The following is a 14,215-nucleotide window of genomic DNA, read 5'->3' on the forward strand; positions in this document are numbered from 1 at the left end:
TCAAATAAACCATCCCTTCTGAATCTCTCAAACGGAAAAAAAAAAATCGCACACCGTCTCGTCTCAACAAAGTGGAGTGGGATTTGCATAAGGTGCATGAAAGAACAGAACAGTCCATCATGACGATTTTGCGCAAGGGCGACTGCACAGTATCGTACACGTGCGAGACCAAAGCTCGAATCTGTACTGGGACCAGGGCAGGGTTCATTCATAACATTACCGTAACTTAAGCTTAGCTGAGCAGTGGGCGATTCACGTTTGGCGAGGAAGAGAACTTTGGGGAGGGGGGGAAGGAAGAGGAGCAAACACAATGGCATGGTGGATGGAAGAAGGGGAGAAGGGGAGGGGGCTGGGATACTTACTCGTATAGGACGCAAGTCTAGAAGGTGAATTTTGAATACAACGGAACGAGAACGAGAACGAGAACAGGAAGAGGGGGCTGAATTTGATACCGATCGTGATCATACGGGTATGTGCTAGACGTGCAACGGTGCATAGACTTCCTGGATGTAAAAAGAAACAGAAAAAAAGACAAAGGAATGTGAAAAATACAATGCGAACGGAACTTCAACAGGACGACGACGACGACGACACCAATTGCAAGAAAAAAAGAGGTTGCGATGCAGTGAGTTTGAAAGACAGACCAAACCAAACGAAATGCGACGTCGACGAAACCAATGGCCCACTCCCATCCTTTGATGCTACGTACCACCGGCATCTTCACTGCGAAACGCCACATGATGCTGTGCCGCCACCTCGCAAGACTGGGATATCGATCCAACGTCTTACATCCACTCGTCGTCAGAGTCGTCAGAGTCGAGGTTGATCATATTCTGCTGCTGCTGCTGTTCTTCTGCTTCTTCCGTTCCAGCCACCTCGACATCTTCTTCGTCCCCAACAACCTCAACCTCCTCTTCCTCATCATCCACCTCGATATCAACAACCTCTTGCTCTTCTTGCTCTTCCTCATCCTCCAAGCCCTTCCCAATCGGCAAATAATCCGCCACCTCCTCGCTCGACCTCACATGATGACCCTGTCCATGACCCTTCTCATACTCCATAACCTTCTCAACCTCCTCATTATCCATCTCCTCGTCCAGACTAACCACGATCGGGCTGACTTCTTGGGAATCAGGCGCCGCCGAGTGTCCGGAGCTGTTGTCTTCGTCTTCGTCCTCGTACGCGTACGCGTCTTCTTCCTCGTATGGAGGAGAAAAGAGCGCGTCGGCCTCGGACGCTGCGACTTCGGCGCGGGTTTGACGGCGGACGCGCGAGAGGACTTCGTCGAGCTGGAGGAAGTTGTTGTCGTCCTGGGCGAATTTGCGATGTTTGCGGCTGACGATGTGCTAAAAAAATATCCAAAAAAGAAAGCCATCAGCATTTGAACACCCATAAAAAAGGGGCATTGAAAGACTCACGTCGGCAAAGTCGGTAAACTTCGCCTTGCAGCACTCGCAATATCCAGGCTTCGACCCCTCCTCCCTTTTCGGCAACTTCAGCGTGTTGGTAGACTTGCTTTTCCTCAGCATCTTCCTCTCTGGAATAGCCTCTGGTGGACCCATCGTGCCCTTTCGGACTCCGCCCGGTTGGTCCTCTGTACCAGGGTTGACCTTGCGCGAAGTGACGACGTGTTGCTGGATTCCCTTCCGCAGGCTTGGGTGCAGCAGAGCCGTATTCCTTCCAAGACCACTGCCGTGGCTCATCCCACCAGCAGTTGAGGTGGTCCCGACTGTGGAAGTGATAGCGACGCTGTTGCCCGAAGCCGCCATGTACGCTCCGCTCCCGATATACCCAGACGCATTAGCCGACTCCATCAAGTCCACATCTCCATCCTCCGCCCCGAATCCGAGGCCGTGAATGCCTGACTCGCCTGGAGCTCCCAGGGAAGCCCTCTTCCTCAGCTGGACCATCGACATCGTTCTCCTCAAATCACTCCCTTTAGTCATCATCTCCTTCTCCCTCTCCTTCTCTTCTCTGGCCTTCGCCCTCATAGCCTCCTCCTCCCTCAACCTCATGCTCTCGTCCCTCTTCATCTGTCTCTCCCTCTCCTTCACCTTCGCGATCCTCCTCTTCCTCTCCTCGTCCCTCTCCTTCTCCTGTCTCTCGTTCCTCACGACCCTCCTCGCTTCTCGTTCATCATACTCAATAAACGGACTCCTCGCCTTCGGATGACAATAAAGCACAGGCCACGCCCCTTCTTCCCTCCCATCCTCCTTCCTCTTATGAACCGGATACTCGATCGCATTAATCGTCGCCATCTCCTGCCACAGATCCTCCACCAACACGAAATAACTCCCCTTCGTGAAGTATCGGTAATTATGGCGTTTCTCGCGCGGATCGCGTTCGGTCGTGCCGTGCAGACGTTCGTATTCAAGATTGCGGGCGAGGGTGCGCGTAGGGACGGAGGTACTTGCAGAGGCACTGGTGAGGAGGGAGGGGGCGGGGAGACGGGATGTGGATGTGACGGCGGTGACGGCGGCGGACGTGGAGGTGTCGAGGCAGCGATCGAGGACGGATTCGAGCTTGGCGATGCTCCAGATTTTCATGTTGAAGTTCTGGGCTTTGCGTACGATGTTGTTCTCGTAACTCGGTGGTGGCACGGCATCTTCGCCGGGTCTACAAGTTATGTCATGATTAGGTCGCGAAGAAAGGGGTGGTGGAGTGAAAGGAGATGAAATTAGAGGTACGAACCTGCCTCGAGGGCGCATTGGGCTTTTGAGGATACGGGACTTTGAGACGTTCTCTTTGTTCGTGAGGTTGAGCTCTTCGGAGGGGAGAGGTTTGTTGGTGATCAAGTGTGTTATTTCTTTGCAGAAGAAATCCTCGATGTTCTGAATTCGAAGAATAGTCAGTACAAACTCCAACCAGCGAAGCCACAATCAAGACGATGACGAGGTTAAAAACTCGGCACGAGATCGTGATACCACCACAAGAGGACAACGATATGGAAAGTAATGAGAGGAAAAGAAACCGACACGCACCGCCCCAAGCCTAGTCAACCGATCTTCAATTCTCTTCTTCGCCAACGACTCCTCCGGGCCAAACACATCGTCGTCGATATGGAAAGTCCACCCAGGAAACGCCCTCGTATACTTCACCTTGAACTCCTCCTTCTGAGCTTCCCTTTCTGCACGCTTCTGTTCCCTCCGCTTAGCCTCCTCACGTTCGCGAGATGCATTAGCCTTCGGGCTGAAAGTCAGAGGTGGTTGGCCAGAAGTTTGCGCGTGTGCTGAGGGCTGACGTTTCGTCGGGGAAGGCGGCACGGGCTTGAGACGTTTAGGGTGGATGTCGTGGGTGTCACGGTGGTCGGGTGAACGGGCTCGCTTGATAGATGTCGACGACCCAGATCGCGAAAAAGTGCCTCCAGTCGTTGAACGCGTCGGCTTCGGCGAGCCCAACGCGGGAAATGGTAGAACTGTTTGGCGCGAATTGAGGTTGGGGCGACGCGAGCTGGTAGCCATCGTTGATTGTGTCGCCGGCTGCTGCGTCGAGAACGATGATAAACGCGTGTCGGACGCTGAATGGTCGTATTATACAAGAGAGTTGAAGGCAAGAAAGACGAGTTCAACGTCGTCGCCGATGGCGATGGCGACGGCGATGGTGGTGGTCGAAGTCAACACGCTTCTGCAGAGTGTCGTGATGTGGCTAAGCGGCGCCAAACAAACAACGCGTGACTTCCCGAACCTCTCCCTCTCGGACTTTCTGCTCTGGGGCGACTCGACGCAGTACTCCACCGTCTATCCAGCTGTGTACCTAAGCTCGAATGTCAAGTATAAAGGTCTCGATAGTACAGATAAACCGTGTTTGTCGTAGCCTGTGCACCACGCGTCTTAAATGTGTGGCGCCCCAAAATCAGATGCACCGGTCTTCGAGCGCATGTCTAGTGGAAAGACTTTCTTATGATAGGATTTCCTATACAGTGTTCTCAAAATTTTTATTCTACCTGTCAAGCTCAAATTTGCCCGCCAAAGAAAATACAAGGGGACACAATGGTGCCACACAACCTCGACGCGACAAGGTCACTGGACCGCGTTGGAAACACGACGCGTCTGTGGCGGCGTCTACGCGTTTACGCGACGCGACGCGTTGCGTGCAAGCGCGCGACCTGTCACCTCAGTACTGGGAAGATTATTACTGGCATGCATACATATTCTAAATCGTTGCATCGAAACATTACGTTGAAGGTCAAGATAATATTTCGATCAGAATGGCTGCCTCGTGGACTGCTTCAGGCGATTTTTACCGTCGAGGCTTACTCGTCGTCATTGATGCTGCTAACACTGTCCGTCTCGACAGCAGATTGAACGGAGTCTTCACCAGGAAGACATCAAGTCTCTGAATGTGTTTCCTGATAGTGCTAGACAATTAACGTCATAGTCAGAATAAACATTACCAATCAGCAAAGAGTGCAAGTGGAGACATACCTCGCTCAACTCCCTGTAACCACGAAATCCTAAACCACAGCGCATACAGCACGGATGACAATCGGACGTGTCAAAATGTCGTTGCCGGGTCACCGCATCTCGGAGCTGACCGTGAGCGCAGCGTTTGCACTCAGGTAGTTTCAACTGCTGTTTGCTGGTCGGAGACCTGGTCCAACGTAGCCGAGGTGAAGGATAACACTTCGATTTGGTGATTCGGCTGTAAGGGTGCGTTTTATGTTTATGCTGTAGACATCATTTGTGGTAAGCTTCGACCATCGCAGCTCGTTGGAAGAGAATGGGGGGATTATTTGGGACCTACGGCGTGTAGTTCACCCCTTCTAAGGCGAGCGGGGCAGCTAGGGCAAGATACCATATCGGTATGGCAGACTTGGAAATGCTAGTAGATATGGTCACGGTGAGCCCATATAAGCCAACAATATCATATCCGACGAAGGTGCCTGTCAGCTTACACTCCATAAGTGTGCGCCCTTCACTGCCTCCCCACAGGTCTCACATGTGCCATATGTCTTCGGCTCGCTATAGCTTGATCTCGAAGGACCCTGGATAACGGGGGAGACCTTATGTTTGGGCTCCAAGTCGACCTAAGTTGAATGAGAATGGTCGCAAGTGGTCATGAGAAGACTACAGGATATTTAGTGCTTATCAGACATACTGTTTTGGCTTTACCCTTGGGCTTGGTACCAGCCTTCGCTTTGACCTTCTTCCGACCAGACGTAGGAGCCTTCTCATTCTGGCCGTGGGTCCTAGCTTTATGCTGTAGGAGAATACACTGAGATCTGGAGAAGAGCTGGGTATTTTTTAGTATCATGAAGAACGACGAACCCTCTCCAAATTCTTCGTCAATAATCGGGTCTTACAAACATCGCAGCGGACGAAGATTCGTCCTGAAGAATTATTGTGGGAAAGAGGTCCAGTGTGGACAGGAGTTACGCCGCGGGCGGGTGTGGCTTGTGCAGATATCTCGCCATGTAAAGAGGGTACAACTGGAGGTGGAGGGGTAGCACGGAAAGGCGCAGAAAGAACCACTGATAATATCCGGGTCTGGGGTGCGCGAGCAGCAGGCACGCCGCGTACTGGAAGGAGGCCATGAACGGAAGCAGTGCGTACAGTGCGCGCAGTGGATGGAGGATAAACAGGAGGTGAGCCAGGAAGCGTGGTGCGGATACGAGATACGGCCTGGGGAAGAGGTTCGGCCCCGGGAGTAGGCGTAGATAGGGCAGAAGATGTTTGAGGAGGGACATATGTCTGGGGAGGTGGAGGTGCACGGGGAAAAGGTACGATGCGGGCTGAAAGTGCGGGAAGCCATACACCTGGCATATCATGGCGAGAAGGCCTAACCGCATTGACAGCAGGAGGAGCAGGATGTCCATGCTGTCTTCGGCGGTGCTACGAATTGGAGTCAGGTCTGCCATCCTCTTGTATGAAGTTGAACGGCCTACCCTGTCTAACTTCTTGGACAACACTTTAGATTTACAAGAGGGGCAGTCGACGTACTCGGGTAGGTTGGGCTGATTCGGAGGACCGGCGGCACTAGCACTAGCGCCACAGGAATACATGGTTGGTTGGCTTTGCATGGATACAAGCGAAATACTACTCACTGATTCGTTGAACCCTCCGCAGGAGTAAATTGACGGCGACTAGCACGGAACATTGATGAATCCCTCAGTTCAATGATGACCGACTACGAACTGGTAGCACTACGTTAGGAATTCCCTTGACAACAATCAAGTTTGAGTTCAGAGTGTCCTTGAGATTCGACGGTCCGTCATTTCGACCGGTGGGAGGGGTCTGAGAGAAGAGGGCCGGCAGTGACAACACTCTCCTTATACTTATAGCCTTCGAAGTTAATGATCGTATGCGCGAGGCGACTGCAAGGTCTTGAAGCGAACAGCAGACATTGAGTAGTGGATGATAGCACCACTTTACGCCTCAATACAAAGCAAGTTTATAAGGGAAGCCAATCAGAATTACTGTGGCGTGACCTGGGCGTAACCTTGATGTGATCTCGAAGCACCGAGATGAATCTGCATGTCAGATGCAATGAGGATGTGTAGAAATATTTACACGGACTGTACGACTGCAGCTTGCAGGCTGGTTGCACTGTGTCTGACCTAGAGTGAAGGACGAAGACGATCTTTGGCCTGGGCAAAGACGCAATTACAATCTTTCTGCGGGTTATTGCTCAGTCCATCAGCAGTAACAATATACGGCAATTCACTCACAGAAAGCCCGCCGAGCTCGTGGAATTCGAAAGAAGACAATCATGACGAAGGGAATCGATAGCTGGTAAAAAGACTCTTCAGAATGTCCTCCTCGTTATCCTCCTCATTGACAGAGTCGCCGTCGAGACAGTTGGAAAACCGACGGGAGTCTTCACTAGACATGCCAAGTTCCCCTATGCACCTTTGAAGATGCTAAAATAAAAGCAGGTCATGATCAGAGTGAGAAATCCTTCAGCCCTGAACGAGTTTGGCCCAAACCTACCGCACAATACTCCTCATGGCCACGAAACCCGGAGCGACACAGTAGGCAGAATGGATGGAAATCGGAGGTGGAAAAGTGATGTTTCCGGTCCAGATCGTTTCGGAACTTGCGATGAGCACATCGTTTGCACTCAGTCAGCTTGACATGTTTTTTGAGCATACTTTTTAACTCGGGTGAGTACTTGACACTGTTGATGTGGTCGTGTGTATCTTGAAGCTATATGTATACATTTTGTCAGCCTCACTCATCAACTCGTATGAAAAGGTCCAAGAAAGTTGATTGAGATCATTTGGACATGGAGAGATAGAGAGATCAAGTACATGCCATGATCAGAACGAGAAATCAAGTCTATTATTTACCTTCGATGAGTTTGGGGAACTCTTATTGTCTCCACGCATCTCACGAGTAACGTAACTCTTCGGGGGGCTCGAAGGAACGTAGGTAACGGATGGATCGCCGAGTCTCGCCTGCGCCTGAGTAGGAATATCGATGGAGCGTAGTCGAAGCAAAATGAAAAATGAGATCGTTCTCATTAAAGAAATAGCTATCGACAGACACACCTTCCTCGATATACCCTTAGAATTATTCTCAGGGCAGTTGGGAGTACCCTTTCTGCCAGTCCGCCCGACGGCAGCCTTCTTGCCATGGACCCTTTGCCGATGCTGAACAACCACACTCGTTATCTATTATATATTCCCACCAAGATGAATGACATACCTTCTTCAGGCTCTTCTCCAGAATATGTCTATTGCAGGCATGACACCGGACGAGGGAACCAGGCCGAGGTGGTGGGGCACGTCGGAAAGGAGGACGGACACGGCGAGGAGGTCGTAGGCGGACGTAAAGTGTCTGGGGTCGTAGGCCGACAGAAAGTGTGCGAGGCGGAGGCGGTGCAGTATACTCGTGCATCTTGTTCCGGTGCTAGAAAGTCGCTTATAGGTCAGCGCCACGTTATTTGGTGCAGGTAAGAACTTTACCCTCTCCAGGTTCTTCAGAAGTAATCTGGCATTGCACTTAGGGCACCTCACATAGTCGCGCAACTTGGGCAGAGGGTCAGTAGCTGCAATATGGTCCTGGGGAGACATGGGTAGCCCGTTCTCCTTGAACCTGAGGGAGTCGGGCCTCAGCTTCATGGCATTCTCGCGAGGTGTCGAAGAGATAGACTTGGATGAGTTGACCGGCGAGGCTCTCAAAGGTTGGCACGTTTTCCGACGAGGCATCTCCAATTCTTGGAAAGTCCGAGTTCTTCTAGCCTGAACTCTTCGTCACATTAAATAGATATGAACGATAGATCATTGACTTGCTATAGCGAAACCGTACGTACCTTGCAGCTCGTTCTTCAAGAGTTCGGCGACAAGAAGAATCAAGGAAGAGAAGGACGACAGTTGCAACCCCAAGCCCTATACTTATAGCCTCTCTAAGTCGAGACGAGCATGAGGGGTCAGCGAGGCATTTCAGAAGGAGTCAATGCACCAAAGAAAGTATCTCAAGCCCTCAAAAAAGCGGCGAAGCTATGGGCCTGGTCAATCATAATTGATGTGGCGACCATGGGAGCACTCGTGACGGGCACAGAATAGTGACGGATAGATACAAATGTCTAGATGAGTATTCGTTGGTTCATGGCCGGCATACGCTACAGGCCTACAGATACGCAGGTGTCTCGGGACAGACATATTTTCGGAGAAGTAATTCTGATCTCCTTCATGACTATTTATGCAAATCGTTAATCAACACGTCAAACGCATACGAGAATACACTTACAACAAGCACTGTGATTTCCATCGTGAATCTTCCATATCCTCCCATCCGGAGCCATCCTATTTCGGTCAATGCCTCGACTCACGAACTTGCGCCTTGCTTCTTCCCTAAATACTCAATCCACCACTCCTCGAATCCAGTTGTCCCGAGACCGCCCTCGATGCCGAGATCCTCCGTCTCACGGACGTATAGCTGAGTATCGCGAGGTCTCGGGGTGGAGCCTACGAGAGCGGGTGACGAGGGAAGAGCAGATAAGTGAAACAATACGGAAGGCATCGAGAAGAAGTGAGATGGGTGAAAGAGTCTTCACGAACCTGGTGCAGGCTCATCCGCTTGTGGGATGATGTGTTTATGTGGGACACCAAGGATGCCAGCGAAGATGAGGCAAATTTCGTATTTCGTGAAGGGTTCTGGAGAAGAGTAGTGTATTATTGGGGGGAGGGTCTTCCGCTTCGGTAGAGCTATGGCAAAAGTTTCCCCAAGTAAAACAAAGGTTAATGTCGAAGAGATATTCGGAACAACGGGCGAAGAGACTGACCTGACATGCGGACGAGGAAGTTCGCGATATCGATGACATTCGTTGGGTATCTGGTCTGGTAATGGTCCATCTTGTAGGTCTTTCCAGACTGGTCTTGCACGACATCTAGCAGGATATTGATGGCAGAGTCTGCGTTACTCGGTGCAGGTCCGTAGCTAGCGCCACACGCCACATGACGTCAGTAGCGAGCTGGCAGGGATATAGGACTTGGACTCACAGGACAGGAACTCGTAGGACAACGGACTTAGAGCCCTCAATTCCAAGGACTGCGATTTCCCCATCCCGTTTCGTCTCACCATATAGTTGGAGCGGGTTTGTCCGTGCTGAAGGAACGTACGGTGGCGAGGTTCCGTCAAAGACATAGTCTGTTCGAATGACAAACAATTGTAAGACAACAGATTACGAATCACCGAAGATAGTTTGGCATACCAGTAGAGATATATATCAGGGTAAACCCATATTTCTTTGAGAGTTTTGCAAGGTTCTCCGGAACAGATATATTCAGCTGAGATGTATCGTTAGCAATCAGTGCTCTTGCAAGGGTGTAAAAGATGGGCGATTGTGATACCTTCTTGGTGCCCTCTGGATCCTGTGTGAACGCACGTTAACCGCCGATGTGACTACGATGTCCGCATAGAGAGAAGATGCGCAGGGTGTGTTCAGATGTGATAGAGACGGACATACCTTCTCAGCAACATCAGGCTTCCTCTCCGCCGCACAATGCACAATCCCTGCCGATCAAGTCAAACATCAACGCTCATCGAGTCCAATCTTTACAAGAACGACTCTCGGGACTCGATGCATTCCGACCAATGGTTGCAATTTATGCCTCACACCAACTTGAATCAAAGTCTGGCATACTCATCAGGAGATAACTCACAGTCGGGCTTGAACTCCTTGACAAGCTCCTCTAACTTCTCCGAATCCAGTAGATCAATGACCTTCAAGGAGCCCTTGGGGCGAGTATAAGCGAGTCCTAGGACTTCATTACTCGCTGGAGCGTTGGTGAAAGCGTCGTAGACGGCTGTTCCGAGAACCCCTGATGCACCTATATTACAAAGAACTCTGTTGACCAAGGGCACAATTGAAATCGAAAGGGACCTAAAGCATTCCTGTCACAATGACTTTCATTTCCTTGCGAAGTTGTTTGAGATGGTGAAGGAGAGAAACGAAAGACCGAGTAAGTTGGCAGAAGCTGAAAGCCCCTGGCAGCCCCTAGCATCCACGACTCCGGGCCGGTGCCTCCAGGTGGCACTTTCACAGCTTTGCCACAACTTTCTCTACCATGAGCCACTGATGGTGCGCTGCACTTATGAGTGCTTTCAAAGGCCAATCGTGGTTTAAGATATGTATGGTAAAAACCATTGGCGAGCCAGGGCGAATGATATTTCGATAAGCACCCGAAGACGGTAAGGCGTCATGCAGGAAGAAATTTATGTTGAGGTTTCTGCGCCAATATGATCCTAGGAATACATAGCCGAGTGTATTGACAAACAGGCAAGTACACTCCCCAAGTCTCAAGGATTCAACGGAGGATATTGATCAACTGGTTGGGCGAAAGATGCTCTAGCTCTACTGCTCTACCAGTCCATGTCCGTCTTCGGCTTCACATGCGACACATCCACATCCAAACCGACAGGGACGTTCATGGGGGAAGCAATATTCATCTGCCTACAGACACAGCAACAAGTATGAGTAAATGGACGAGTACAACAAAGTCAAAGGAAGAGAATGGAGGGTAAAGGCATAACGATGATAGGATATGAAAGATAACTCACTGTGGGTACCGGTACCTCCGCAAGGGTGGTGTCTTCGCATCCTGCGTCAGCAATATCGCTCCCATCCTAGCAAAAGACATGTCCAGATGTTTATCGTTGATACGATCCCAAATCTCTTTGGGCGTGCGTTGGCTATAGAGAAAGTCGGTAACGAGATTGGCTTCTCCTTTCGCCGGCGCGTATTTGTAGAAGGCGACGAGGCCTGCAGCGCCAACGATAGTGTATATCCACCCTCTGGAGGCAAAACCTAAAGCGTAGCAAGTATATCAGAATATGCATAGCGACTTCACGGGCGTAGCAGAGCGATATAACGAGACGTGAACGGGACCTTCTTCGGGGTACTGGGTAGCGTCGTGATGATGATCTACGGCATGGGCGTCGTGGTGCTCATCGTGAGCAGCAGTAGAGGCTCGCCTGGTTTGGGAAGAAAGTGAAGGAGAGGATTTGGCTCTCGTAGCGAGGGCAGCCGCTCTAGCTAGCGACATATCGTGGATAGGCTGGTTTCGAGCAACCTGTGGAGGGTGTCGGGTAACTGCAGTAACGTCTACGTCACAGTGACCTTCTGTGACCGGATACAGCCGGAGACCCACCTTTCGTCACGTTGTAGTCCGGCCGTCCTTTCAACTTGACCACCGACATCTTCTAAAGCTCAAGCCTATCCACTGCTCCACTGTGATCCGAGCACACGCTATATTTCCTGGCACTATCTCGTCCACTTAGACTCAGCCTACAATTCATATTCTGCATTAGACGCATACATATTCAGACGCAGTATATTACTCAGCGTTCATTCATCATGCCCTCGAGTTCTCAGAGACCCAACCCGCCCACGATTCACATAGAGTTCCCGCCCTCAGCCTTTGACTCTGGAAGTCCTCGCACTCTCCCCTTTGACTCAGGCATATACGCTGTCAGCCCGAAGGGTGGACCGAAGTTACTAGACAGAAACAACACCACTGGCCACAGTCTCCCGCCGCCCTCGTTCATGATCCGCGGGGGCAACAATTCTCAGGATACATCTGCCTCACCATCAAGCTCCTGCTCTTCGCTGCTGCCTTCTAGCTCGACCTCTACCTCTTGGTCTGACAGTTTCTCCGCGGCGTCTACCTCGTTTAGCGGCGTCGCTCCTTCAAAGTCGCTTCCTCAGATCACCATCACCCGTCCACTTTCAACCGTCCCACCGCCAGTTCTTCCGAGTAACTCACCGCATAACATTGCTCTTGATCTTTACGGCACTACTGTGGTTTCGGACAACAAACCTCTTCCAGCACTTCCCTCCAGGTGCTCATCTGACATCGCCGATCTTCCATCCCCTACCACTTCGCACACGCTTAGCTCTTTGCATGCTCGTGTCAGACGCTCTCGCCTGAGTACTGTATTCGGCGTTACAACTCTGCCGCCTATGCCCTCTCCACTCACGCGCAATGTTCGGAATGGTCGGGGGCCCGAGCCTTCCTCTGTACCAGTGCCTCGAGATTGCGCGCACACACAGGTCCACACCACCCACGCTCTGGAATCCTCTGCTAAAGCTTTGCCAACTCGGCTGCCATCCGCGTCGGAGAAGCGAACCCCTCAAGTGCAAGGACCACAGACGACCCAGCAACTCGCTAAGTCCGTCTCTAGGTATCTCAAGATGATGGACAAAGAGATGGATCGGGAGTTCAAACGCTTGAGGGATCATGTCGCCGAGGTCAAGGACGCCATGGAGAAGCTGCGAGAGGAAAGAGAGGGACGGGCTAGGATCCAGACACAGAAGGATGTGGAATTGGCTCAGAGGAAAATGGAGGAAGAAATGTCTCGAAGAAGGAGTTTCTCAAAGGTGGAGGAGGATAAAGTGAAGAAGCCACCTAGGATCCCGACAATGGTCTTTCCCGTGGTGTGATTGGGTTGTTGGAGGCACGTTTACATCTGGGTGTTGCTGAAGGACGTTGGATGACCCTCAACTATACTATTTGCTAATATCATTTGGTACAGTTCCAGTTCTAGTCTCTCGATGAGACACTTCGTTCGTTCTTCGTTTAGCATCAACTAGCGCTGATTCACTGTTTATATATGGTATGCCGCGGTCTCCGCGCCAAATCCCGGGCCCTCACCTTTTAGATAGTTCGACGTACAAAGTTGCTCAACGTCGTCGAGACGTTGGACTGTGAGTCGTTACCAACATGGTCAATTATTTTGTTTGTCTCTTCCCCCGTTGATTTCCAACGCGCTCATCGTACTAGTGCCGCCGTTACTCGTCGGTGGTGCTTGGAATGATGGTACCTAAAAGTTCCGCCGGTAAGCTGAAGGTTTCTTTTTTACCCGACCCGGACAGAAGTCGTCTCTTGTTCAGACCAGTCTAGGAAGGATACTAACTTGCGCCTCTCTTACTCCGTCTTCCAGACAGCCCGAACGAAGTTTCAGAGCCAGGCGGACGTTATTCCTTCCCTTCTCGCTCCCACTGCTTACGAGGTGGACCTCTCCTTTGGGTCTCTCCCGATTGTGTGCCCATATGCACTCTATATCTATCCTGGCGCCTTAACGTACAATACGATCTTGTCCTCTCATCGCGTGCTATACACAATCTCGACAGCGGAACAGGCGGAACGTCCTTTTGATGGCACAGCCTGATAATTTCCGACTCCTGAGAGATATGGCTACCGCAATTTCTCGCAGCCACGCCACAACGATGTGTGTAAGTGTAGAGTAGATCCTTGTCCCACCTTCATCTCGTCCCACCTTCATTGGCCCTGATGATCCCTGCGTCTTCACGGGAATACCCAACCAGGGCTCCTGGTAGACAAGGCTCGAGTTTGGCTCGTCGGACAAGAAATCTCCCTATGATCAACAGCGGTCATATCCAGATGTTGTGCGGCCAGACTCTCACTTTCTCTCCCTGCGCCTCCCCGTACCATGTGTATGTGTATTACTTATCGGGCTATTTATGTCTCCACACGTCGAGCTAGGTCCGTACTCGAAAGAAGTCAAGCCGACTATATTTGCGTAAGTTTTACAGCTGTGTATAAATCTTCCGAGTCGCTCATATATACTCATATAGTGACAACTGAAGCTTATGCTCGCTCTACAACTCTGGGATAGTTCACACTCGGCCTTGTCATCTAAGCTGAACGAGACATAACGCATAGGCTTTCACTCTTGGTTTCTCGCTCAAGGTGGTCTTCGGTGAACGATCCGCAGTAGCATGGAGATTGGGAGGGAGGGAAGGATTCTAA

The 14,215-nt window shown here is 51.1% G+C and overlaps 5 protein-coding genes across 5 annotated transcripts; 1 reads left to right on the forward strand and 4 right to left on the reverse strand.

Annotated features, from left to right (window-relative positions):
* Positions 1 to 196: 196 nt before the first annotated feature.
* On the reverse strand, positions 197 to 3,461 carry STEHIDRAFT_142374 (uncharacterized protein; the record flags this gene model as incomplete). The annotated part of the gene is made up of 4 exons (XM_007309714.1): positions 197 to 1,346; positions 1,419 to 2,616; positions 2,692 to 2,831; positions 2,982 to 3,461. 4 exons carry the CDS (start codon positions 3,459 to 3,461, stop codon positions 786 to 788), a joined length of 2,379 nt encoding a protein of 792 aa, XP_007309776.1. The 3' UTR covers positions 197 to 785.
* An 866-nt stretch (positions 3,462 to 4,327) lies between these two features.
* On the reverse strand, positions 4,328 to 8,346 carry STEHIDRAFT_172131 (uncharacterized protein; the record flags this gene model as incomplete). The annotated part of the gene is made up of 14 exons (XM_007309715.1): positions 8,254 to 8,346; positions 7,907 to 8,189; positions 7,647 to 7,850; positions 7,490 to 7,591; positions 7,289 to 7,402; positions 6,044 to 6,126; positions 5,885 to 5,981; positions 5,268 to 5,831; positions 5,098 to 5,199; positions 4,939 to 5,026; positions 4,744 to 4,882; positions 4,535 to 4,641; positions 4,425 to 4,453; positions 4,328 to 4,357 (listed from the first exon to the last, which is right to left on the reverse strand). Exons 2-14 carry the CDS (start codon positions 8,147 to 8,149, stop codon positions 4,328 to 4,330), a joined length of 1,902 nt encoding a protein of 633 aa, XP_007309777.1. The 5' UTR covers positions 8,150 to 8,189; positions 8,254 to 8,346.
* Positions 8,347 to 8,509: 163 nt separating this feature from the next.
* On the reverse strand, positions 8,510 to 10,360 carry STEHIDRAFT_125381 (NAD-P-binding protein). Its single transcript, XM_007309716.1, has 10 exons — positions 10,338 to 10,360; positions 10,106 to 10,273; positions 9,910 to 9,956; positions 9,794 to 9,814; positions 9,655 to 9,730; positions 9,443 to 9,590; positions 9,226 to 9,380; positions 9,002 to 9,148; positions 8,691 to 8,908; positions 8,510 to 8,636 (listed from the first exon to the last, which is right to left on the reverse strand). The coding sequence occupies exons 1-9, from the start codon at positions 10,354 to 10,356 to the stop codon at positions 8,769 to 8,771; spliced, it is 921 nt and encodes a 306-aa protein (XP_007309778.1). The 5' UTR covers positions 10,357 to 10,360; the 3' UTR covers positions 8,510 to 8,636; positions 8,691 to 8,768.
* A 242-nt stretch (positions 10,361 to 10,602) lies between these two features.
* Positions 10,603 to 11,493, reverse strand: STEHIDRAFT_104466 (uncharacterized protein). The gene is made up of 3 exons (XM_007309717.1): positions 11,332 to 11,493; positions 11,004 to 11,250; positions 10,603 to 10,896 (listed from the first exon to the last, which is right to left on the reverse strand). The coding sequence occupies exons 1-3, from the start codon at positions 11,486 to 11,488 to the stop codon at positions 10,806 to 10,808; spliced, it is 495 nt and encodes a 164-aa protein (XP_007309779.1). The 5' UTR covers positions 11,489 to 11,493; the 3' UTR covers positions 10,603 to 10,805.
* Positions 11,494 to 11,799: 306 nt separating this feature from the next.
* Positions 11,800 to 14,215, forward strand: STEHIDRAFT_115268 (uncharacterized protein; the record flags this gene model as incomplete). Its single annotated transcript, XM_007309718.1, has 6 exons — positions 11,800 to 12,879; positions 13,226 to 13,280; positions 13,336 to 13,484; positions 13,576 to 13,677; positions 13,783 to 13,899; positions 14,129 to 14,215. The coding sequence occupies 6 exons, from the start codon at positions 11,800 to 11,802 to the stop codon at positions 14,213 to 14,215; spliced, it is 1,590 nt and encodes a 529-aa protein (XP_007309780.1).

This window comes from Stereum hirsutum, assembly GCF_000264905.1.
Source record: "Stereum hirsutum FP-91666 SS1 unplaced genomic scaffold STEHIscaffold_18, whole genome shotgun sequence".
NCBI lineage: Eukaryota > Fungi > Basidiomycota > Agaricomycetes > Russulales > Stereaceae > Stereum > Stereum hirsutum.

Coding starts and splice junctions, on each gene's coding strand:
- STEHIDRAFT_125381 (XM_007309716.1), bottom strand. Junction 9,957..10,105: donor CAAGGAGTTCAAGCCCGACT/GTGAGTTATCTC, acceptor CTTGATCGGCAG/GGATTGTGCATTGTGCGGCG. Junction 9,731..9,793: donor ATCCAGAGGGCACCAAGAAG/GTATCACAATCG, acceptor GATACATCTCAG/CTGAATATATCTGTTCCGGA.
- STEHIDRAFT_104466 (XM_007309717.1), bottom strand. CDS start 11,488: ATGTCGCTAGCTAGAGCGGCTGCCCTCGCTACGAGAGCCAAATCCTCT. Junction 11,251..11,331: donor TACCCAGTACCCCGAAGAAG/GTCCCGTTCACG, acceptor GCTACGCTTTAG/GTTTTGCCTCCAGAGGGTGG. Junction 10,897..11,003: donor CGGAGGTACCGGTACCCACA/GTGAGTTATCTT, acceptor CTGTGTCTGTAG/GCAGATGAATATTGCTTCCC.